We start from the raw sequence: 23,505 nt of genomic DNA, 5'->3' as shown, positions 1-23,505 counted from the left end.
GTTTTCAGTCTGGTTTATTTAGACTAGCTGGGATATGGCTATGTCATTAATATTTTTGGAGTGCACAGTGTTCTGGAGAAGTTCTGCAAGCAACGCATAAAATCTGTAATACTGATCCATCCTTGGCTTTTCGACAACTGGGTTTTGCTCAGTCATTTCAATTTAAAATGTAGCAATTATTGCTTAAAATCAAATTTTCAATTATATTCACTACGAGTAGTGGTGCAGATGTAGGGAAATACACGATTATTCCTGTTAATAGTCCTGGTAATCAGGGGAAGATCTCTTTTAGTTTAAGCAAGGAGCAATTGAATTTGGAGCACAAGAGGCCAAGTTGGTTATACCACCCACAGTGCAGATTTGAATGGGAATAGGAACACAGCCCTTTAGAAGTCTTGTGCACAATAACATGCCCAAACTCATCTTAAAAGTGTATTTTTCTACTTGTTATGGGTATTAAAAAATATGATCCTCATATGCTCTTAGCATAGGCATCTGAGACTCAGTAGGTGTTGTCTATGTTTTCAAGTAAAAAGTCAACAATTCTTTTGACGTAAAGTCCACAATTGTATTTCCCAAATACCACTTAAACACAATAAAAGGTACTTTAATTTAATTATTTCTTGCTTCCCATAGCAGACCAGTTCTGTAAAATTATGTAACACACTGAAATGCACTGGGTATAACACACGCCCAGGTTTCTAAGGAAAGATGTTGCTTCCATTCTGTAGGTTCCCATACAAAGCTTTCCCTGTGGGAGGAGGGCTCAGGTGACTGCAAGTGTCACGTAAGGCAGCTATGACACAGGTCACCTAATACAATTTTGCATCACATTTACTTGCAGACCACCTTTTGGGTCAGCTGGAGGCTAGTTCAGAAGAATTGTGTATTGTGAACGATATCTGATTCACTGGGAAGCACATTATGAGCGAAACTTTAATAATTTTGTTGCTGTGGATGAAAAGCATTGAGAACTGGATGTTCATGTTTTGGATTACTATGAGTTCCTTTGTATTGTGACTCAGGAGATGCACTGGGGAGACACACAACCATCTGTAGATTACCTTACCATTGTTCTTTCCTCTTTGCCGATCATCACCCAAGCAAATGTCTTTTTTTTTTTTTTTTTTTTCTCCCCTTTCTCCTTTGGAATCATTTTTGAGAGGATTTCAATTTTTCCCTTCTGCAGAAAGTAAATCTAAATCTGCAAGAAGACAAAATGCATATCTGAACTTCTAATTCATATTCCTGATACACAAAAATTAAACTGAAATTGTCTAATCACTCTTTAAATATAAATATACAAATATAACTCTCCCTTCTGGCTGGACTCACAAAGTTCAGTAGCAGGTTAGGTATGTAAGAAGAAAGGAAAGGTAGACCACAGCTTTCTTGAATTTATTCTTGCACACTAGACACAGCAATAGAAGGAAAGAACTTTGATGTTGCACAACAAAGAGAGATAAGATAGAGGTGTTAGATAGCAAATGATAGGCAAGGTTATTTTCAGGAGTGTTTGAAACCATATTTATGTATCAGTAGGTTTCTGAATGAATATGTCTTGAGGATAGCTATCAGCCCTGGGATAGGGATTGTGTAACATTCTCCTCAATATCTTGGAGTCCAAGACTACCAATATTTGCTTTGCGGGGGACGTCCTCAACCTTGTCAAGTTACCTATGCGTGTAACTGGTTTTGGAATTTGGCACTTGGACTAGGATTTACATCTGAGACAGATTGCATGTGACACGATCCAGCAGACAGGAACAGGCTCAGTCTGAACGGCTCTCTCTGTGGCCATCAAGCAGCTCTTCTCACACAAGTGGTCCAGCAGCAGTGGCAGGACATTATTATCATCTGCTGCTTCATCTACAAAGTAAAATCTCATCTGATAAAAGCAAAACAATGTAAAAGCTGTACAAAATGAAAGGGTTAAAGTATATTTTGGTCACTTCTTATATGGTTATTTCTAAGACTAACTTCTGAGGTGACAATTAGAGACAGATTTGAAAGGCCTAGCTTTTCATTTTGACTTCATGGCTGTGGACACAGCACTCTGCCTGTCCCTTTAGGCCTACAGAAATCTGTGTTCATGTAAACATGACAGGAGCAATTGGCACATGAAAAATAACCAAGCATCTAGACAGTCATATCACATTCGGTGCACCCAAAAGGGGACTGAAGGCAGAATAGAAAGAAAAACCACAGATGCTGAGGTGTAGATAAGCCGTGCTCCCCAAGGGGGTAACTCATCAAGCCAGATCCCCATCAAGCTCAGCTGCTCCCAGGTGCGTGGACTCCGACACTTCCAAACATCCTTCTCCTGCAGCCACGTGCCCTACGCCCGCAGCTGGGAAATGTGGAAGAGACATGGTGTCAGCTCTTTGCCAGATGGGACACTGATGCATAGAGAAAATCCTTCAGGGTAATTTTAGCCAGCTTTGGGAGAAGACTCAAGGTGACCTTCATGCGTGGTAAGATCTAACACTGCAGACAAAAAGTAAAATGTTAGGATTGCTTTTGTATAAAAGGAGGTACTGATATACTAATATGTACACGTAGATGTGTTAAAATGTGCCTCCAACATAAGATCAGACATAAGCATAAAATAATGGGACTTTCTGCCCCACTGTGTGTCCTTTGAGCCACTCAAGCCATAGAGAGATAATGGAGAAGCCACGCATCTTTGGGCAGTAGTGTTCTCCGGGTGGGTGAACTACTACTACTACCTCACACAAGCATTGTCAGAGAGTACATGTGCCTAATGACATGCTCTTTTGCCACATGAGTTATCTTTGGGTTCTATCAAATGGTGCACTCATTTGAATGCTTACTGTACTGCTCTCACAAAAAAAAAAAAAAAAAAAAGTTAATAGAGGGACTATAATCTAAAAAAAATAAGAAAGGGGGATGAGGGTGGGGATGAAACAACTCCTAGTACCCTGTCATGTACATTAACTGTGATTAGCACTTCAGGATACAATTAGGATACTAAAGGTTCTCTGTAGGGTGGCACACCATAATAAATCGTATGATGCATCTGACCTACAGGAATGGTCAGGATCCAGATTTTCTCTTCTTGAAAGAAAACATAATTAATGGGAATAGCTCTTGATAGATGTCAGAAGTAAGATGATGGAACAGAGGGAGCATATCAGTCCTATTGGAGTTCTACAATAAAACAGCAAAATGACAGTAGGAAAAAAAATACCTTAGCTTGGAAATGGAGAAGGTTGCCTGAGAAGGTCTCTCAGAGCATATAACAGTTTGTTTAGTGGTGTAGTTGCACAGTGAAATGATTTCCAAGGAGAATATTGATCTTGAGGGATGTGTTCCAGCCTTACCATATGCCAATCTGGAGCACGTTATCAAATAGACTTTTCCATCCTCTGTGGTTTAATGCCTCTCCCTACACAGATTCAGCAAAACATCTGCAAAGGATGCCAATCTGCATTTTGTTGTGCTTGAATAATAACTACTATTCATTCATCTACAGGACAGTGACAGTGTGTGTGCATTGCCATACAGACATGTGCCTTCTGACAAGAGCAAACCCCTGGAGTCCTGCAGCTCGCTGTGGGTTCCCTCTCCAGTGGGTATGGAAGTGATCAGCCAGGAAGCACGGAGGAGAGCAGCACAGGCAAGAACAGCTTTAAGCAATCTTCAGTGCTCCCTCAGCGCTGGGGATTGCTGATGTGAATGGAGTTCAGAAGTGTCATGTAAATATTTACGTGTGAAGTGGATGCTGCTTGTGACTGGTACCCATGGGAAATACACCAAAAAAGTGGAAAGCTGTGGTTGTTATTAGCAGCAGCAGCGCTACGGAGCAGCCTGCACTGTCACACATCTGTTTGGCAGCTGCTTTTGTGAGCATATTACTCTTACCACATTTAAACCACTTGTAACATGGCCTTGACCTTTAGATTTTGGTCTGTATTCATACACAGTTAAAAATATGTAATTATCCTGGTCTGTCTCCTGATGAATCATCCTTGCAAATTTCACCATTAACAGTCCCACCTGCTTGTATTATTCTGAAACTGCAGTTTACTGCTCAATGTAGTTTTGTCCCCAGACTGCCAGAGAGCTCTGTAAGTTATGACCAGGCTTCTCCTCTTCCTCATACCTCTCATTTACCAAGAGTATGTAAGGCAGATTAATTTGTGTCACACATGTAATTAACAATGTTACCCTTACATGTTTCATTGAGGGAAAAAAAAAACACCTTATGGATTTCTGCGTTTCCTTATCAATTGCCCAAAGTGTGCTTCAGCCTGGTACAAGATACTGTTTGTGAGGGCTAAGAACCCCTCAGTTTCTCTGTTCTGCCCCACTACTTTGTTTGTTTTTTGGTAGAACATATTTCTGCTAATTGGCTAACTAAGGACTGCTGTGACCTCCAGGCTTGCAGTCTGTTACCTAGCAAGGACAGGGTACTATACATGAACTCTACATATGTTTGTGTATTTTTTTTTCTAAATCACATATTTTATAGGTGTGATTAACAGCAGTTCAGGCACAAATACAGATGTGACTACTTACTCGATCTTGCATGCTGCAAAGTGAGTGGTTAGCAGAATGTTGACTCTCAGGTCTGTCACTCCTGTGGCACTCAGCAATTACCCAGCACTGCCCACCCAACCTCTCCAAGCACTGTGCACACACAAGGAGTGTGTGTTCCCAGTGCAGGGAGGGGAGATGTCTTTGTGACCTGCCACCGGTCCCTCAGCAAATTGGGGGCTGTGCTGGAGGCAGCAGTGATGTCCTCCGAAGCTCCACTGCAGTTCCATGTCTGCTGCATTGCCCTGCCTCCACCATGAGCTATTCCAGTCCAGCCACCTCCAGTGCCTTGCATATTTGATACCGCATTATGCATGTTAAAACATTCTGCACCTACATGTAAGTGACTGTGTTTCATACATCCTGATAGCCCATCCAATTTTGCTGAAAATAACAGCTTGGTATTTTACTGTTCTGCCAACGTGCAGGGACTAATCAAAAGTGCTCTGCATTCATTTTCTGTTTGGAAAGGGACAAGACTTATATCTCAGGAAAAGCAAGCAAGAAAAAAACAAACGCCACAAATTACCAATCTCAGTTTGACCCGGGGATACTTGCTGATATGGCCTTCACAACTTTGGTGAGCACAACATTTATCTCACAATGAAGGTTTCCGACAGGAGAGTACTACTAATATTCCTTGGATTCAGTTTCACTTTTAGCTACTTCCAAACTTTGTCTACTTTCTTTCTACTGCATGTAGAAACCAATCATGCCCATGCTCATACTTCTAAGGTAGTTAACAATCTAAGAAAAAAAAATATAATCTTCTCACTTGATGTTCCTTGTTGGCCAAATACGGAAGTCAGTGTCTTCAAACAGACCTGCAAATCATCTGTGCAGAGTATTTTTCAGGTTCTCATCACAGCCTCAGCTGCTGGGAACAACAAGACCAGTGTCTTGGAGGCCAAAAGGCACTGCTACAGGCATAGCTTTGCTGGAATGCCAAGTAGGCTCTCAGATCAGTCCCTGCGAATATCAACCTGCAGTATCTCCTCGCCCTATTTTCTCATCTGCTTCTGCTTGTAAGGTTTTTCCACTGAGGTTCTTCTGGCTCCAGGTATTGTGTAAATTGTGTAAATGTTGTGTAAAAATGTCTGGCTCTGGACAATTGTGTAGATTAAGGGCTTTGCAGCCTCCTGAACTCTCTCTTTCTTCTTGTGGCTTGTGAATTCTGGTTCTCCAGTATTTGTGATTGAGACCTGACCACAAGTACTCCTAAAGCCCAGAGGTAGTGTTACAAGCCTGAAAAACCTGTCAAAAACCTAAGTAAAATGCATCAAGTTAGACAGAAATGGTGTTTGTGTCAACTTGTTCAGTGACTTCAACTAGTTCTTATCTCATGTGGAGTGTACTAAGTTGTAGGAGAGATCAGTGGTAACATGGCAATGTGTTGAGGATCTCCACCATATCCTTTCCTCTAAAATTGTATCAGTATCACACCTTGCACCCACAAAAACCTACTGTTCATTTTGGCAGACCACTTATTTGAACTGATATAGGTACAGACAGGTACATTCTTGCAGCTCCTGTCATGTGTTAGAGTAAACTGTTCTGAAGCCAGGTGTAAAACTAGACACAATGTTTAATACCGTCTGGAAAGTGTTTCTCTTTCACAAATCAGTACAGATCAAAGAATACTCACTAAATGTGAGTAAAACCTGCAACTAAACCACTTGTTTTCATTGCAAGAGCAGATCTGTGAAACCCTCAGTGTTTCTGTTTTAACTCAGTGTTACTGAAATTTGGAATAATCTTTGAGATTAGCATGGCTTTATGGTGGGCATGGCTATATTAACTGTTGTCCCCATTCAAGCAAAAGTTGTGGCTGGGATTGGCTGTGCATGTTGCTGTACTGGTCTGTGTAGTTACATTCCCAGTTGACACACATGCCCAGCTAGCTGCTTAAGCATGGGAAATTACAAATGAAACAAATATTAGAAATGTAGCTTTTTAACTCTGGTCTCTACTGCTGTAATCACTGAACACCTACAGCTACCGCAGCAAGCTGTAAGGACTAGAAGTGAGAAAAGTTAGACATAACAATTTAGAGCTTTATTGCGTCCGTTATGAAATTAGTGCAAAACTCTAAAAAACTTTGTTGTATCTATGTCAGGCCATAAATCTGTGACATTATGTGAGTGATTATCTTTATGGGGGAACATCAGTTTTGCTCTTGTACACAAATATCCTCGCGCTTGCTCAAGGATATTTGAGCTCAGCTCTGCCAGCCAGACATTTTCCTGATGTACTCAGGAAACTTTCTATTTCTGCAGGGCACACTTCCCTAGAGAATCTTCATTATAATGTTACTGCCTTCTGCTTTATCTGCCTGACTTATCTGAGGTTTTTGGAGTGCTGCTGACGCTGGCTGGAGTTAGTGGATGCTTAGCCTTTAAGTGACAGAAGGAAGTAAAGCCCCTGACAGGCCAAAGTGGGCAGAGTTTTTCACAGAAGCTGCAGAAAAGGCCAATGAAAGAGAATGCCTAAGAAACTGCATTGCAATTGACTGCATTAATAACCAATTACAGAAAAGTAACATAGGAGCTGATAATTTAAAAACTCACAATGAAACAGAAGTGGCAGAGACAGCTGCTGAGTAAGGTCTTGAAGCTCCAGCATGACTGATGCTGTCAGCAGTGTGACCTATGCAGTGTGCCAGTTTCAAATACAAGCAGCTGCTAAGGTTGTTGATTGAATATACAAATGTGTACCAGGGAGAGCATTCAATCTCAACATTGCTGTGTTGAGGTTTGGCCAAGCCTAAAACTGTCTGTAATTTTGGCAGAGCACACTTCTATCCTCTGCTTTCCAGATCTAGGATGGAAGATATTTTGGAAGATGGAGCTGAACTTAGAACTATCACCTTAATTGCATTCAGAAAGGTTTTTAAAAAGCCTTTGAGACAGAAGAAACAGATTAGGAAGTGCTGCATTTTACTGGTCTGCCTGCTACTTCTTGTTGTGTGTTTGCTTCAAGGATGGTTGTGGGAAACATTTCTTCTTCCTTTTATAACAATTGAGGGAGAAGAACAATGAAAGAATCACAGAAGAGTCAGAAACTAAGAGAAGATGTGAAAATACATGAGTAAATTCTAAAGAATGGGGGGGGGGGGGGGAAGGGGGGAGGACATAAAAGAATTGGAGGGGAAAAAAGGAAAGAATAAGATGAATTATTAAGGGGTCAGTACTTCAGTTCATTTGGGAACCTTGCATTTGCCAAGTTTATTTGTTCATTTTTTCATTTCCCTTTTGATCTTCCATTTTTTTCTATGATGTCTAGACTATTATCAGGGTTCAAGTAAAGGTTTATTTTCTTGAAAGATAAAGTCTATATTTCACAGAAGGTAACGGAAATAGTTTAGATGAGCAGATATTACTGGGGATGAAATAAAGACTGCTCTTTTATCTTTCTCATCTTTTCTTTCATTTTTCTTTTTTTTTTTTTTTCTTTATCACTGTCATCTGTATTCCATATCTAGAGACATTTACTAAAGCTAACCTATTGATCAGGCCTCTCTCTGCATCTTGTTCTCTTTGGAGAGTCCTTCTGCACAGAATGAAATGTGAAAGCCAGGCTATCACTGCCTACCGTTGTGCTACCACTCAAGTCTCTTCTACCTAAAACACACATTTACACAAAAATGAGTTGGGATGAGTAGACCAGGTACTTGTCTGGGGATCAAAAAAGGGGGTCTTCTATACAGCTACATCTGTACAACTGTCTAGCCTGGAGCTCCTCCACTTCTGGTTGGAGAAGGCCATGGGGCTTTGGGCAACCTGGTCTAGTGGGAGGTGTCCCTGCCTGTGGCAGGGGGGCTGGAATTTGATGTCTTGAAGGTCCTTTCCACCACAAGACATGCTGTGAGTCTATGATTCTACGGTACTGGAGGACAGCGACACTGAGCTGCAGCTACGGAGCAGCAAGCACCTGTGTGCCTGGGCCACCTCACTGCTAGCCCTGCAGGACAGCTCTCAACAGGAGAGATGATGACAGCTCTGTGCCCACCAGATGAAGGGGAGCAGATGGCTCCAGTACAGGGCCAGGTCAGATCATTCTGTAAAGAGGGATACAGACTGCCACGGGGCTATGTTACTATGTCCATGTTACTTACAGGCTATGTTACTGCAGAGTTGCTGTTGGTTGCTGGAAAGAAAAGATGACGGCCATGCCTTCAGCAGCTATCAGGTGCTTCTCAGATGACACCTGGTGGACAAAAGCGAAAGCGATGAAAGGCAGCCTGAGAGCAGACTGTACTGTGCAGAGCTGCATCCTAGCCGATATCTGCACTGCTGCACTTACTGCTGGTGTCCTCGGTATCCTGATGCAGCACCTCAGAACAAGCGAATATGCACATATCATATCCGTATCTGCCACAGATATTTCTTTTTGCCTTTTTTTTTTTTTTTTTCATATTTGCATTTTTTCATATTCTGTCTGATGCTCAGAATTGGTTTAATTCTGACCACTGAGTATGAGGCTATGCTATCAGAGTAGGCTAGAATGAACATGTTGTTTTTAGGAATAAAAATACAAGGAAAGCCCATGCTGTTACCAGTGACTTGGTGCTTTTCTAGTTCAGGATACTTAGACAATTTTATGGACCCTTATACAAGTGGATATTTGTATCCACAAGGCTAGAGACTTTCATTTTCTCTGATCATTAATGCACACTTTCCTTTTTAAATTACTTCCAGTTTTGGTATTACTTGTCTAAAAAACCTGTCTTTTCTGCTTGGTGCTTTACAACTGTACTGCAGCATTCTTGTTGATGACCTGGGGGAACCAATTAAAAAAAAAAAAAAAACAAAAACACTCTGAGTTCACTTGGAAAGAAATATCTGCACAGGCAAGTCTTTTTTTCTGGGGGTCCACACCAGGTGCGTGTGTGTTGATGTCTCCTGGTAAGAGAGGTGGTTTCCCCAAGAATCCCATGGGTGGCAATACAGTGTTATGGCACTGTCCTTTTTCTCTATTTGGCTTGAAGGATTTCAGGAAAATAGGAGATATTGGTCAATTAACACTGTAAGAGATGAGGCTCCTTCCATACAGCACTGGAGCTGTGATCAATGCTTTCATGGCCAGCACTGCATCTTCCAGATGAACGGGTGTTTTTTTCAGTTGTTTGGACTTTTTTGTTCTGTGTGTAGCCCGTTCCTTTAACGTTTAACAGCTTTATTGTTTCTCTGTGTACTTCCATGTCCTCCCTCACTACATCAAGTGTCCATTCTTGGGGCTACAGCAGGTTAAAACTTCCTCCCCTCAGGTGCTCTTAGGTCTTACGACACCAACGTCAAAGAGACCACGTAGTTAGTGATATCAAAGTTGTCACCAGTGCCAGAAATAACTGAGGGTAAAGTGGGGTCTGTCTGTGAAAAGGAAGATTGCAGCCCTTTCCAGAACAAATCCAGGCCAGGATACCTCTACTTTTTGAAATGGTTATTTTTTCAGCCCTCTCCTGGCAAGGTAGCAAGGGCTTTTATGGCCTTTTTTTTTTTTTTTTTTTCTCTTTTTCTCAGAACAAACATGCCTGCCCAAACTGACACAGGAAATATGTGGCAAAGCGAAGAAGCAAACCCAATTCTCTGAAGTCCTAATCTCAGTTCAGATGCCTTCTGCTTACAGTTACGAGAGTGACAGTGTTCAGGCTCTCTCTGCAGACTTCTCTGTATGCAAGAGTGAGGTCTGTCACTGCTATCCACAGCTGCCAGAGCAATGCAAACATTTTCTGCAAACAGGATGTCGTATGTCCAAATTCAGAAACAGTTTTGTGGTTTTCAATCAGATTTTGCCCAGACAGAGGCTGTGTGAAAAACCTCAGGATGTGGCCTATTCTGCTGAGATGTGAAATGCTATCATACTGTGCACCCGAAGAGATGTACATTCCAGCATATACAGAGGATTCAGATAACCACATTAAAACACTGGCAGCTGCATAAACCCTGTTTACGCTTGCATTTCAGCCTCTGCAGCAGTTGCATCAGTGACAGAAACTGCGCTGGACAGATTAACCAAAGCAGCTTGTAATTGCATGAGAATTCTACTCGGTCGAACACAATTTATCACTTGCTGGTAGGAAGTATGGTTTTCAGTACTGTTTAACTCCTATGCCTTTACTAGGAGAATTGTCTGCGTTCAAAGTAGTTTCATTTTCTATTCATTTTTACTAGATTTTTACCTTAATCAGCTGCTGGTCCTGCCTGAGCAGTTCCTGACTTTTCTAAACATCCCTTCACCAGATCTTGCCATCAGGTTTAGCTGGGCACAGACATGGTTGGGAAGAGACGGAGACAATGCACAGCTTGTTTTGGATTCCCTGAACCCAACCATTGCCATGCCCAGACCCTAACCCTCTGTCATGTGTAGGCCAGCCAAAAGCTCTTCAGAAGTGCTGAGCACGTTCAGCTTTGCGGGATTTCAGCAAAAGAAACAATTGCTTAACCACATGGAAAAGTACAGAAAAGACATCTCATGCCAGCAGCCACAACACTGAAGCATTGTACATCCAAAAGTTTTGGCCTGAATACCTCCACCACTCAAATCTTCTTCTCCACTTACAGGTATTGCATCTCACTCACTCTTAAGAGAGAGCACGAAACTGCACTATTCCTTCCATGTATTTTTCCTGCTTAATAACTAATAGCAGGCAGTAAACAAAACTATTCTCCTCCTTCTTGGCAAAAAGGGGGAAGGGGGGGCAAAATCTTGAAAGCTTTTATCAAGCACAGCTGTCACAGAAATCAAGCGTTTCCCATAGTAGTTCAAACACCAAACTAAGTGGAGAAATAGAGAATGTGCAAGAGAACAGAATATAATTATATCATGTAATTGCCTAGCTGTTTTCTTGTGGATACAGATTAATAGTTAACAAAAAGTACACAGATGTCACCCTCTGTTGTGCCACATTTTGACTTGGATGAGTCCTGTCCCATACAGGAATGATGTAAGGTCCTGGCTCAGCTGAAAGCCAGGGTTTACCCCTATACCAGCTTCACAGCTTGAGGTCTGACCCCTCCCAGCGCTTAGAACTAGCAAAGTCTAACTCTGTTCAGACACCTAAAATACCTTTGCATATGATTTCAGACATCTCCTACAAAGCCCTCAGGATTCTGAGTTACTCATGAGTAGTATGTAGCAAACAGTAATAACATGGATTCACCTTTCAGAAACTGGTGAACTACTGAAGTGTTTGAATTACATTATGAGCAGAGCCATTTTGATAAAACTGCTTGCAGAATATGGTAGCATAATCCCTAAGCAGTTATCAGTTTGCTGATCCTAATATCAGATACTTTAATAGGGCTCACCAAAGAAAAACAAATACAAACAAGTTCTAGAAGATACGCTTCCTTCTCTTGCATTGGATAATGGAGGAGAAGACAAAGAAGAGTTTGAAACACTGCTATGGAAAGAACACTTCTATAAGCCATTTCAGGTAGCAATCTGTGAGAACAATCCTTTTTAATTTATGCTGATGAATATTTTCAGGTTTTGAAATATTCTACTTTACTTGTTAATTTCTATTCAGCAAATACAAAGAAATCAAATGTAAGCACAGCCATAAAATATAAAAAGGAAAAATATATCAGGAAAGTGCTTTTAAAAACATCAATTAGGCAATAAAATGTCTTCAGCTTAGGCCATTTGGTTAGCATCTGTGAATGCTTTTGTGTTCTACAGCTGGGAAAACACCAGATCATAAAATCTTTTTAGCTAGCAAAGCCACTGCATGAATAGCTTATTTCTATTCTGCAGAAATGTTAATTAGCAACTCCTTAAAAGTTTGATTGGTATATGTGAGTGAAAAACAAAATCTTGAGATTTCAAAAATGCATTGAATAATATGAAGCTCTTTATTTCCTGTCAGGATAATGAGGATGTAGTCTGGTCTTCCTGAAGGAAGTAATCAATACAAAACCCTAACTCCTGACATAAATAAAACCTGAGCCGGTCATAAGTATGCTCCATGAGTTTGAAAGAGTAAGAAAGAGACTGTGTTTAATCAAACATCCAAGACAGTGAATCAGTCGTAGCCAAATTGCAACCATACATGGCTCGTCCCAGTTAAATCCAGCCCTTGAGGGAAAAGCAGGATATGGTGACACCAGACAGCAAGCATCACTTGCTGCTCTGCATTTGATGGATCTTCATACACATGTCCCTAGATGTGTACACACCTCAGGTCAGCTTTGGCTACTGGATGTTGAGTACATTGCTCTGAAGAGACTCCTGCTTGTGACATTAGGTCTGTAGCTTCAGCTCATCAAACAAGCTCAGGGGAGTTAAATGGCATTGGTCAGATAGTCTGGGGCCTTTGGAGTCTGTTGTCTTTTCCACACTGTCATCAGCTTGAGTATACGCCTGCAAGGCTTGGAAGGTCATGGGCACTTCGGATTACAACTTTCTCACCCAAAGCAAGGGTGGCTGGGAGCATAACGTAGTCACTGTCTGCTGACAAGGTGGTGACAGCCAAAAAAGGTTCAAAAACATCCCCCCCACGCCTGCTTCTTTTGAAATCCCAGGATTTCAGGCCTCTTTTCTCAGGTCAGATTTCCCTTTCGGATCCCTGTAGGCTCTGGGGCTTCGGGTGACCACCACTCCCTAAGGAGCCAGCAGGTCTGTGTCAGGACTGCTTGAGTCCCCCGTCATGTCACACCGCTTCTTATAAAGCCACAAAGAGCTGGCCAAGCTCGAAAGATGGCCACTGTGGAACCGCGTAAACAGTCAGGGTTCTGCTCCAAAGTATTATAATTTATTGTTGTTGCTGTTGTGGCTGTTGTTAACTCCTTTCACTGCCCCCTCAGGCAGCGTGGCTAGAAACGCCTCCAGGGACGCCCTACCGCGGCCAGCCTTTATTACTACGGTAACTACCAACGCCAGGCACTCCTACCCCCACGGAGCCCGGACAGATACCCAGACACCGTGGCAGACAGACAGACAGACAAACAGACAGACACAGCCAGAAAGACAGACACGGGGGCTGCGGGGCTCCCCGCCCGCCTCCATCTCCCGGCGGGGCGGGGCGGGGCGGGCGGCGGCTGCCCGCAGCCAACATGGCTGCGCTGGCAACGGCCGTGGCGGCGGCGGCCGGCGGGCAACAGCAGCAGCAGCAGCAGCAGCAGCAGCAGGTAAAGGCTGAGGGCTGAGGCAGGGGCCGCTGGCTCGCCAGGCTGGCGGTGTGGCAGGGAGCAGCAGAGAGAGAGAGAGCAGCAGCAGGCAGTGTCATACAGAGCCCGTGGCTGTCAGCAGTCCCAGTGTGTGGTGTCTTCAGGATGCTTGGGGTTGCTGTCAGGAAGAGGTAGCAGTCTGCAGGGCGGCTTGAGCGGATTTCATCATGCTAAGCGACTGATTTCCTCGAGCGAGATGAAATGGGGGTAGTCCGCCTAATGCAGATTAACATGTAGATAACATCAGATTATATAGTCAGGTAGCGAGTTACCTCCGAATCTTCAAAAAACAGCTATTTTGATTTAGCGTGATGCATACCGTGATCAGCAGCACCCGCTAAAGCAAGTTGATGTTGCCTTCTTTCCATTTTTCCTTTGAAGAACATATTTTTGTATACACTCATCATCACTTCAATTTTACACACATGTGACTTAAAATTATTTGAATTACTGTAGCGTAAAAACAGAAGTAGTGCTTTTGTTATCTGCACTGTGGTGTTGTCCGCTTAAAAATAGCCTGAGTATTTAAAAATAAAATACTGTTTGTGAATAATACTCCATTTTGTTGTGTACAGAATGACAGCTGTTTCAGTACTGCAGGTTCTGGTCAGCAGTGTCAGAACTGGAAGATGAAAGCTGAACAAGCTAAGAAAGCAGAATTCATAAGAACAGCAGAAAAGCTAAGAACTCAGTAAGTAAAAGACAACCATAACTGTATTTTCATGCTGTTCTGGAGATAATATAACTCAAGGTTTAAGGTAAGAATTCATGGTAGTAAAATTTTAGGCAAAGGTTTCCTTTTTTTTTCAGGACTTCAGGTAGATTATTACAGTTGTAGTTGTATAGGATAGAGTCATGAGCTTCAAAATCACCCGTTTTTCTAATTACTACTGGGACCTCAGTCAGTTATTTTCTTCAGTTTGCTGTTGCACCAGTTGATAACACAAGAATCAAAGTGTCCATGGCGTTACTTAGTTCCCAGCTTTCCTACTCAGCTGTGCAGTGCATGTGGCATTCTTGAGTTCTTAGTTTTCCTACTCAGCTGTGCTTACCTTTCTAATGAACTAAAGCCTATAAAAGATGTCTACAAAATGAAAATTGTAGCAGCACTACAACAGCTTCCTCAGAGAAGATTGAGAGCGCTTCTAGATTATCTAGGCCATTGCTTTGGAATATGGGAGTTCAAGACAGCTCAAGCACAGACGTGATTTAAATGTGTTTCCCCACATCTTGAGTAATGACTTTAATAACTATACAGGTAGTTGAAAGAACAGTGAGGTTTCTGCATGCACAAATGAGCTTTCTGAGGAAGAGCTGGCCTAGCCAGTGGGCTCAAGGAGGCAGTTTTGTAGTTAGGAATCCTGAATGAACTGTGAGATTGAAGTCTCATAGCAGCATTTTACTCTGACTGAATCCTCTTAGTTCTGGATCCTGGGTAATGTCTCAAAAAGTTGACTGCTCGGTAATGTAGAGATTCCCGAGCAGCTTTAAATGAGGCAGTTTGGATGCCATTTAACTATGGCAAGTTGTCCTTCTGCAGTTGTGCTCTTAAGGCTTCTAGTGCACTCTCTGAGATTTTGTTACTCAGGTTGGTTCACTCCAGTGAACAGCAAAGCATTTAAGTTACGAAGGCATCTTCATGTAGAGGATTGAACTATATAGCAGCAATAGTCTACTGTAGAACCAACCTCCTACTGAGAGACAGAGTATTATGGGTTGTCAGTAGTGATACTTAACATTGGGAATCAACACGTTCTGGGTGGCACCAGTATTGTGCTGCTCTGATCTCTTAGCATGGTGGCACTGACCTACACAGATACGCTCAAGGCTGCAGTATTGGTAGTCCTTTTGCATCAACAGTTGTCTAGGTCAAACTCTAGTAGACTGCCTATCTGCAGCAAGGCAAAGCAAATCCTACTGTGAGTTGTATTCTAAGGCTTCTGACCTTAGTGGGGAAGCAAAAGTGACCTGTAGATCCATATATTATACATAAACTATGGTCAGTAAGGTAGCAACGTTAACATCTTGAAATATGCTGACAGTAATGAACTTGAATTCAAATATTCAGTTGCAGTAGTACTACCGTCAGTGTAACCCTGAGGGAATGTACTTGATTTGTCTGTGCTGGGGCTCCATCTGTGTGTGCAATAGCAGTAATACAGCCTGTGTCCCCTCTGCTTTCCAATGAAAATTCTCATAAGGCTGCTTGGTAAGTGAGCATCATACAGATAAAATTTCATGCTGTTCCAGTGTGTGAAGCACTGCTTGTCTGTGAGATAATTCCTTCTTTAACATCTGTATCTTGTTGAAGTTCTTGGGTTAATTCGGTGCATGGTCTTGTAACTACAGAAAGGTTTTCCTTGAAATCAGCTCTAGTAGCAAACAAGTGACTTGGATAATATCTAAGATGGTCCTGCTGACACAGCATCAGCTGGATACTAACCATGGAAAATCTTGTGCTTTGATAAGTATTTGCGGCTTGCTCAGTGTGGCAACCTTGTTTTCCAGGCTTGCAAATATTGAAAAGGACAAAAATGGACATCTTTACAATAGGAGGAATGATTCCAGGGTAGAATACAGCATACTAGAAGAACTGGAACATAAAATGACTGTCACCAGGAAAACTGAAAGTAAGTGGGTTTTCCTTTTTTCCTTTTTTTTTTTTTTTTTCCTCCTGTTGGTTTACTTATTTTTACTCTACAGTTGTTTTCTTAAATGTTTTATCAATCAGCAATATGGAGAGATTAGTGTGGATGGGAGGTAGATTCTGATAAAAGTGTGGTATTTCACCATGTGTACTGCTTATGAAGAAGAATTCCCCAACTCACTTGCAAAATTCAGAAGCATAAGCATTTTGGGTCTCTTGTGTTATCGTTTTCTTTCAATCTTGAATGTATCAGGTACTACTCACAAAAAAACTTGGTGGAAATTTTGTGTTTTAGAAACTTAGAAGCAATTTTGGATGTACTGCAAAATGTAATGTCGTCTAGCTAGGTACTATAAATAGGTACTTAGCATAAAATAAGTTTTTTCTACACTTATTACTGCCTGTAAATAGGCTTTTGAACTCTTCAGTTCTGTCCTGCATTTTTCAACTTCTGAGATAATGGATATTCGTAGTACAAATGGTGCAGTGAGATACACAGTCCGTCCTCTATTATCAGTTCAACTGCCAGACTAATTAAACAGAACAAAAGTGACTGCCTGGACACAGTACCGAAGTAATAAAATAAATCATGCTATGCCTTCTGATAAAGAAGATGAAAAAAATTAAGTTGAAGGAAGGGGAAAGGACTCAGGGAGACAACTAAAAATACCTTAGAAATGTCTATGTATTAATGTGGGTCTTTTAAGTGAGGAATCCTAAGATATTTTTTACATCTTAAAATCATTAAAAAATATAAATATTTCTGTGGAATGACTAAGCTAAAAAGTCCAGAAAGTTTTCCAAGTGTACAGAGGGAGCACAAATGTATGGGTGGATGTGCTGGGATATACTGTTATTAGATTAAAAAAAAAAAAAAAAAAAAAAAAAACACGAGGAGAGGTATAAGGATGTGTACTAGAACCCCCACGCGTCTCATTTTCTGTGCTGCTGTGTTGAGGTCTTTGAGCACGATCTGTAAGTTTTTGCATTTTAAATAGTTATAGTTTGAACTAACAGGGTCATGTCATGGCTCTGTTTTGTTACACTTAGGTGGTGGTCTCTGTTATTTCTTCTTTAAACCAATCCTGTTAAAAAGACAGTCTTTAGACTCCCTAGTACCTTAGATGTACCCAGAACTTCATTCAAATCAATACTTTATTTGTAAAGTTGTGAAGAATCAATTGGTTAATAAAGCAAATAAGCATATGCATGCTTGGAGTTCCTGAAAACATTAATTCTACTTCACTTAACATGACAAATATATAAATCATGTTGAAGTAGTAAATTCATACATGCTCTTCAAGTCTGTTTTTTCTCCATTGCTGAGTGTTTTGAGGCTTAGGTAAAAGCCCTTTCAAAACTCTAGAGCTGTTACCTGTACCGGCAATATTGTTCTCCAAACTCCAGTTACCTCATAAAAGGTTTGAGAAAACTGAATTAATCTCAGTGTGACTATACTGTTGAAACCTTTTGAAATGGAACCACTAATTTTAAATTCTGATGGTGTGTGGGAAGATACACAGCACATGCACTCAGCTTCAAGCAGTTAGATATGTTAAGATACTTTGTATTACAGCAGTTTCATATGATTAAACAGATTTTCTGTTTCTTATTAGATGAAATCCCCAGTTTAGACACTTCATTGTTTGTTGTTTTCTATTGAATTAAATGCACAAAGACACTGTTAGAACTATCATCACCTTATTTTGTTTAACAGAAACTAAAATCCTGCAGCAGCTATCAAAAATACGTAATAATGTGAAGAAACTTCAACAACAATTGAAAGATGTGAAGCATACATCAGAATGTAAGTCACACTGACAGATTTTAAAACAGTTTTGTTTATAGACAGGTTTCTTGGATAGTTGTACTTGCGATTCTCCTGCAGACTTGGGATACTCCTTCTGTAGTCTGTCTGCCCTTCCAGGAATCTGGGAAGGGGATTGTGAGAAGGGAGAAATATAAGGGTAAAACCTCTTGCAGTTCTCTGTGGGAACAGATAAACTTGTTCTCTATTAGAAGTGATGTGTGTTTGTATGTTCAGGCTGTTGAGAGTCCAGTATTTTCTACATGCAACTCTTGACCTTATGCAAAACAAAGTCAGTATTGTAGTGTAATGTGTAGATACAGCTCCCTTTCATCCAGTAAGCGGTCACAGAGTATGGTCTACATGGAATTGATTCCTAGTCGCCCAGAAGTCACCTAGGTTGAAGTGTAAGTTGGAATGTTCCATGCAAGGTGCTGAGACAACTTGTTCAGCTTGCTTGTTTTGAACCTCTTGGGAAATAGTGTCACAGAATAATGGTTCCTGTACTACCTACCATCTGGAACTCAGGCTTCAGGTCTGCTTCTAGCCAAGGACCTCATGATGCTAAACAAAATGCATGTCATTTCACGTATTCAGTGTCTATTCTATAAAAAATGTATTATCTTCTTAAACTGTAAACGTATCATCTCTCTTAAAATGTTAGCAAAGGTAAAGGAGCAAGACATGAAAGCTGAGCTAAAAGTTTTAGATGATACAACGGTATCAATTCATTATTTTTTTTAGAGCCAGGTTAGTTAAACTGTTGATCAGTATGTGTCCATAGAGATGTACTGGTTTAAAACACTCAGGTTGTAAAATGTCTTTCTACCATTGCAAAATAACTGTCTTTCTCTCTCTCTTTCTCCAAATGAGGATTAAAGCATTTGAAGTGCAGGATATGAAGTCTCACTTTGAAGTTTCTTTGTAAGCCCAGTTTTGTAGAAAGTAGTGAGATGTAGGCTACATATGGCTAGTGCGGCCTGGTAAAAAACAAAGATTTGATTGTGCTTCTTAAGTCACTTACTGCATTGTTATGAGAGACAAAAGTGGAAGCCCTTTACTTTAAGATAAGGCTGTTTCATTCTGTGAATCTGTTAAAGATTACCAGAATAAGAGTTTTTATTCAATTGAAATAAACATTTATACTGGGATTTGCATCCAGTTAGCTAAATCACTGTGAAATCACACCTTTTGAATAAATGAGTCTTTCTTGTAAGAGTGTTTGAGATGGAAATGTAGCCTTTTTTGTACTGTGAAATAAAAGCATCCCAGAATTCTCTGCAAGTGCTTCATTTCTGAATAGTGCTGATTTACTGGTAAATACTCTAACCTTCTTAGGTGATATGTTCTTCTTTTCGTTTTTAGTTGTTGACAAGCTCAAGGAAATGATGGAAGAAATTGAAAATGCAATCAATGCTTTTAAAGAAGAACAGAGGCAAACGTATGTTTATACATGCTTCAGCTACAAAAAAAAAGTGCTTTCATAATACACAATGACAACTTTGCATCAATCAAGTAAACTATTCTCTTGATTTTTCTCTTCTGCCCATGATTCCTGTTGTATGTCAATCAAAACTCAAACTATCAAGATTTTAATATTGATATACAACTTTTTAGAGAGGCTGTTTATATAGCTGCTTCACTGACTCAATGTAACAATTATTTGCCTATGAAGAGGCTTTTCCAAGAAAAGCTGCAGAACAGATTATATTGTTCTCATGTTTTTTGTTTTTTTTAAGTGGGTGGATTTTTTTTTTTCCCTCTTTCTTCTCCCTAGTGGTGTCAGGAGGGGACTGAGTTAATTGTTTGCATGCCATAAATGTGAGCTTCCACTAAAAGGGTAACTTAATTCCAGTTGTGTAGTGCTTTATTATGGGATCATTACAACTATGCTGTCATCTGTGTTAGTTACCATTTCAGTTCTTAATCTTTTAAGAATGGCTTTTGTGTGGCATTGAACAATTCCAAAATTCATTTTCACTGAGCAATGAATGCTGGATCTCTTTTCGTACACTCCAGTGTTTGTTCCCTTTTTAGATATGAACAGCTTTTGAAGGATGAAAAAACTGCCGCTAATGAGCTCAGCGTCTTTGAGAAAAAAGTGGAACTGTGGGTGTTAAGCAGCTCAACAACAGAAAAAGTTCTGAAGTTGCCATCAGCTAGGATCTCAGTTGATAAAACACTGGAAAATCATCTACCTGAAGAAGTAGTAGAGTTTGAAAGATTTCTGCAGCGAACAGGGGGGAGGCAGGGAGGCTGGGATGATTATGATCATCAAAATTTTCTGAAAGTGTGGGCAAAGCACAAAGGAAAGCTGTCCTACATGGATGAAACCCTTGAGTATCTCTGTGGAAGAACAAAAGAAGAAATTGAACAACATGACAAATGGTATCGAGAGTATCTAATTTTACAAGAAAGAAAAAAAGAGGTAAAATGAACAAAAACACCCCCCTTCTAGGACTATTGTAGCTTTTATAAAAAAATATTTGTTTTTAAAAAGCCCACACTTACTTTTGTATTTGCCTGTCTGGTCATAATGCTATGTAGATTTCTGTTACAGTTGGTGATACGTAACTGAAGTCTTCTTTAGCATGCTTACCAAAATATTTGTCTTAAATGAATTATCAGTAAGCTTAGACCTAGCAACACACTGACGTGGCCTGTGTATTGTCAGCATACTTTGCAAATGCTTATAAATGGAAGTTGTCCAGCAAGTCAGATGTCAATCCCAGAGCAGTAAGTGATCCTATTTGAAAAACACAACTCTTTGCTACACATCCTGGAGAATGTCTGTCCCACTGTATAAGCAATACACCTATCAATTTCTGCTGTAGATAATTATGGTTCCGTGTAGAGAACTGATGCCTTCCAGAACTATCCACCTGCATGCAAAAGATGTACTGACACAAAAATTGGGGTATAAAATAGTGAGTGGAATTGTATTTCAGGTCTTAATTTTTTCTTCAAAATAGCATTTTCACTGAGAAAAACATTTTACACTAATATTCCTAACTGTTTTAAGATAATATGGCACAACCTAAAAAGTTTCAACTCATGAATCTTAAACCTGCCTGTATGATGCATAAAATAGAAAATTTGATTATGACAAAGCAGACAAGTGGTCTTTTGCCTTAAGTTTTCCCTTAAGTAGATTTCCAATTTCTATCTTCAGTTTGTATTCTTAGAGCATATGTCTTTATCAGATGCAATTAACAGGAATGTGTACAGTTTTTATGAAGACATTGTTTATCTCTTGCTGTTCTCTTGCAGTCAATTAAGAAATGGAAGGAGAAGCAGCAGCAAGAGAAAGAAGGAAATTTGAAGAAGAAAGAGAAATCAGAAAGAATGCTCAAGAAAGAATGGCTTCAGCATGAAGAAGCTCAGAAGCAAAAAGCAGAGGAAGAAAGAAAAAGACAACAAGCAGCAATTGAAGCATGGAAAAAACAGGAAGCAATAGCATTTGCGATGGAACAAGCATCACAACTAAAACTAGAAGAAGAGAAGGAGAAAAAGCAACTAAAAGAACGCCAGCGCCAACGTCACATGAAGTTACTCTTGGAAAGGTATACCTTGCAGAAGAAAGAAAAGGAGGAACTTGAAAAGCTTGAAAAGGAGAAGAGAGAGGAAGCTGAAAAGGAGGAGAGGAAGAGAACTGCTGCAGCAGAAATTACAAAATTTCAAGAGCGAGTATGTAAATACCTCTCTACTCATCCATATGATTTTTTAAAATTTGCCTACTTCCTTCTGTAATCTGCTAAACACTTTAAAAAAAAAAAATCTAGATATCCTACTTCTACTCAATCTGGTTTTGATTCACTGTGTGTAACAGCATCTGTCTACACCCAAGAAACAGTATGAAACTTTATTCCAAAGCATGATGTTCCTTTTCCTCAACATTTAAAGGATTCTTCAGGCCTGTATTTCCTTGTAAATATATGATGGTTTTGTTTATTTCCATGTGAAGATGATTTGGGAAAAACAGCATGACTGGGTTGCTCACCATTGCTAAAGAAAAAGCTGAGATGTGATGATTGTATAAGGGAAAAAAAGCTCTTTCAAGATCTTACAGGCTTCATTAGGTGTAAGGTCCCATCTCAATATAAACACAAGGTGTTTATCCCCTAGGTCCCATATCAATATAAACACAAGAACCAGTATCACTGTCAGTGTTCACACTAAATTTGGGGTGAAATGAACAGGTTGAATGACTGCAGTTTTTTGTAATTTTAGTTTGGACAGGAGAAGCTTGTAGCAAGTAGCTACCTAGTGTTACTTTACACTATGGCAAAAGGATTAAAAACAAACTGCTGCATGCCTACATACTTCAGAGTATTTCAGAATACGTTGAAATAAAACAGGCTTTTCCTCTTTTACACGTTTCAGGACCTACATAAACTTCAGCTGAAGATTCAACAAAAACAAGTCAAAGAAGCCGAGAAACAAGAAAAAGAACGAAGATTGGCGAAATTAAGAGAGAAGGTAATGTATGGTGTTTTGTTTTGTTTTTGTTTTTTTTCAATCTCGGGTGGGCTCGGCTTGCTCATTCAAACGAGTTGTGAACGGGCGGCCCCTCGGGGGCCACAAACCCACCTTCCTTTCTCTTCCCACCCCCTCCCCGCCTGTGTTCTCCCCTCCCTTAGGTCCACGTCCGTGCGGCCAGGGACCCGTCCCGCCTGCTGCAGCCGACGCGGGGCTGGGAGGAGCGCAGCAAGGCGCCCAGCCCCGCAGCGCCGCCGCCTCTCCACCTGCCCCGGAGGTACGCAGGGGGGCAGCGGGCAGCGGGCAGCCGGCGGGGGGCATCCCCTCTGAGCGCCCTCCCCGCTGCTCCCCGTCCCCGCAGGGCCGTGCCCGCCTGGCGCCGGGGGCTGTAGCGCGCCGGCGCCACCAGCGGGCGCGCCGGCGCCACCGAGGCCACGCCCCCCCCCCGATCCCGCGCGCGCGGCCGCGCCCTGTGACGCGATCGTGGCGCGCCGGCGGCAGCTTTAGCAGCAGCGGAGGAGGAAGAGGAGGAAGAGGAGGAGGCGGCGGTGTCCGTGAAGATGGCGGAGTCGCCGTCCTGGGCGGAGGCGGAGCGGCTGGACTTCCTGAAGGAGCGGCATGTGCGCTTCTTCCAGCGCTGCCTGCAGGTCCTGCCCGAGCGCTACTCCTCCCTGGAGACCAGCAGGTAGCCGCACCGCCACACCGACCCTGCCCCGGACCCTGCCCCTCCGCCTCTCCCCGCCCCAGGGTGCCCGGCAGCACGGGGGCTGTCCCCAGGGGGTCGCCCACCCACCCGCACGGGTCGCCCTGGGAGGTGTGCGCCCTGCTCACCCCAACGCCCCCTG

General features: G+C 41.5%; 2 protein-coding genes and 1 long non-coding RNA gene across 4 annotated transcripts in view; 2 read left to right on the top strand and 1 right to left on the bottom strand.

Annotated features, from left to right (window-relative positions):
• Positions 1 to 2,444: 2,444 nt before the first annotated feature.
• On the bottom strand, positions 2,445 to 13,806 carry LOC309890314. Its single transcript, XR_014319401.1, has 4 exons — positions 13,789 to 13,806; positions 10,739 to 10,818; positions 8,675 to 8,766; positions 2,445 to 2,487 (listed from the first exon to the last, which is right to left on the bottom strand). It is a non-coding gene; the product is annotated as an uncharacterized lncRNA (long non-coding RNA).
• CCDC112 (coiled-coil domain containing 112) lies at positions 13,609 to 23,124 on the top strand (the record flags this gene model as incomplete). 2 transcript variants are annotated; one of them, XM_082784024.1, is made up of 10 exons in its annotated part: positions 13,609 to 13,688; positions 14,303 to 14,418; positions 16,236 to 16,357; positions 18,092 to 18,181; positions 19,547 to 19,622; positions 20,219 to 20,609; positions 21,452 to 21,868; positions 22,565 to 22,660; positions 22,822 to 22,937; positions 23,022 to 23,124. In XM_082784024.1, exons 1-10 carry the CDS (start codon positions 13,614 to 13,616, stop codon positions 23,050 to 23,052), a joined length of 1,530 nt encoding a protein of 509 aa, XP_082640150.1. In that variant the 5' UTR covers positions 13,609 to 13,613. The 2 variants fall into 2 exon arrangements, with proteins under 2 accessions (XP_082640150.1, XP_082640149.1); XM_082784023.1 differs by having other exon boundaries at positions 22,822 to 23,052.
• The window catches only part of PGGT1B (protein geranylgeranyltransferase type I subunit beta), a 37,690-nt gene continuing 37,285 nt past the window's right edge, over positions 23,101 to 23,505 (top strand). The window contains 1 exon segment of the mRNA XM_082784025.1: positions 23,101 to 23,345. Within this exon segment, the coding sequence (XP_082640151.1) occupies positions 23,221 to 23,345 (125 nt within the window). The 5' untranslated portion in view covers positions 23,101 to 23,220.

The sequence above is a fragment of the Aythya marila genome, assembly GCF_965140915.1.
Source record: "Aythya marila genome assembly, chromosome: Z".
Classification (NCBI taxonomy): domain Eukaryota; kingdom Metazoa; phylum Chordata; class Aves; order Anseriformes; family Anatidae; genus Aythya; species Aythya marila.
The sequence above is the reverse complement of the archived record's forward strand: the minus strand, read 5'-3'. Positions and strand labels throughout refer to the sequence as shown.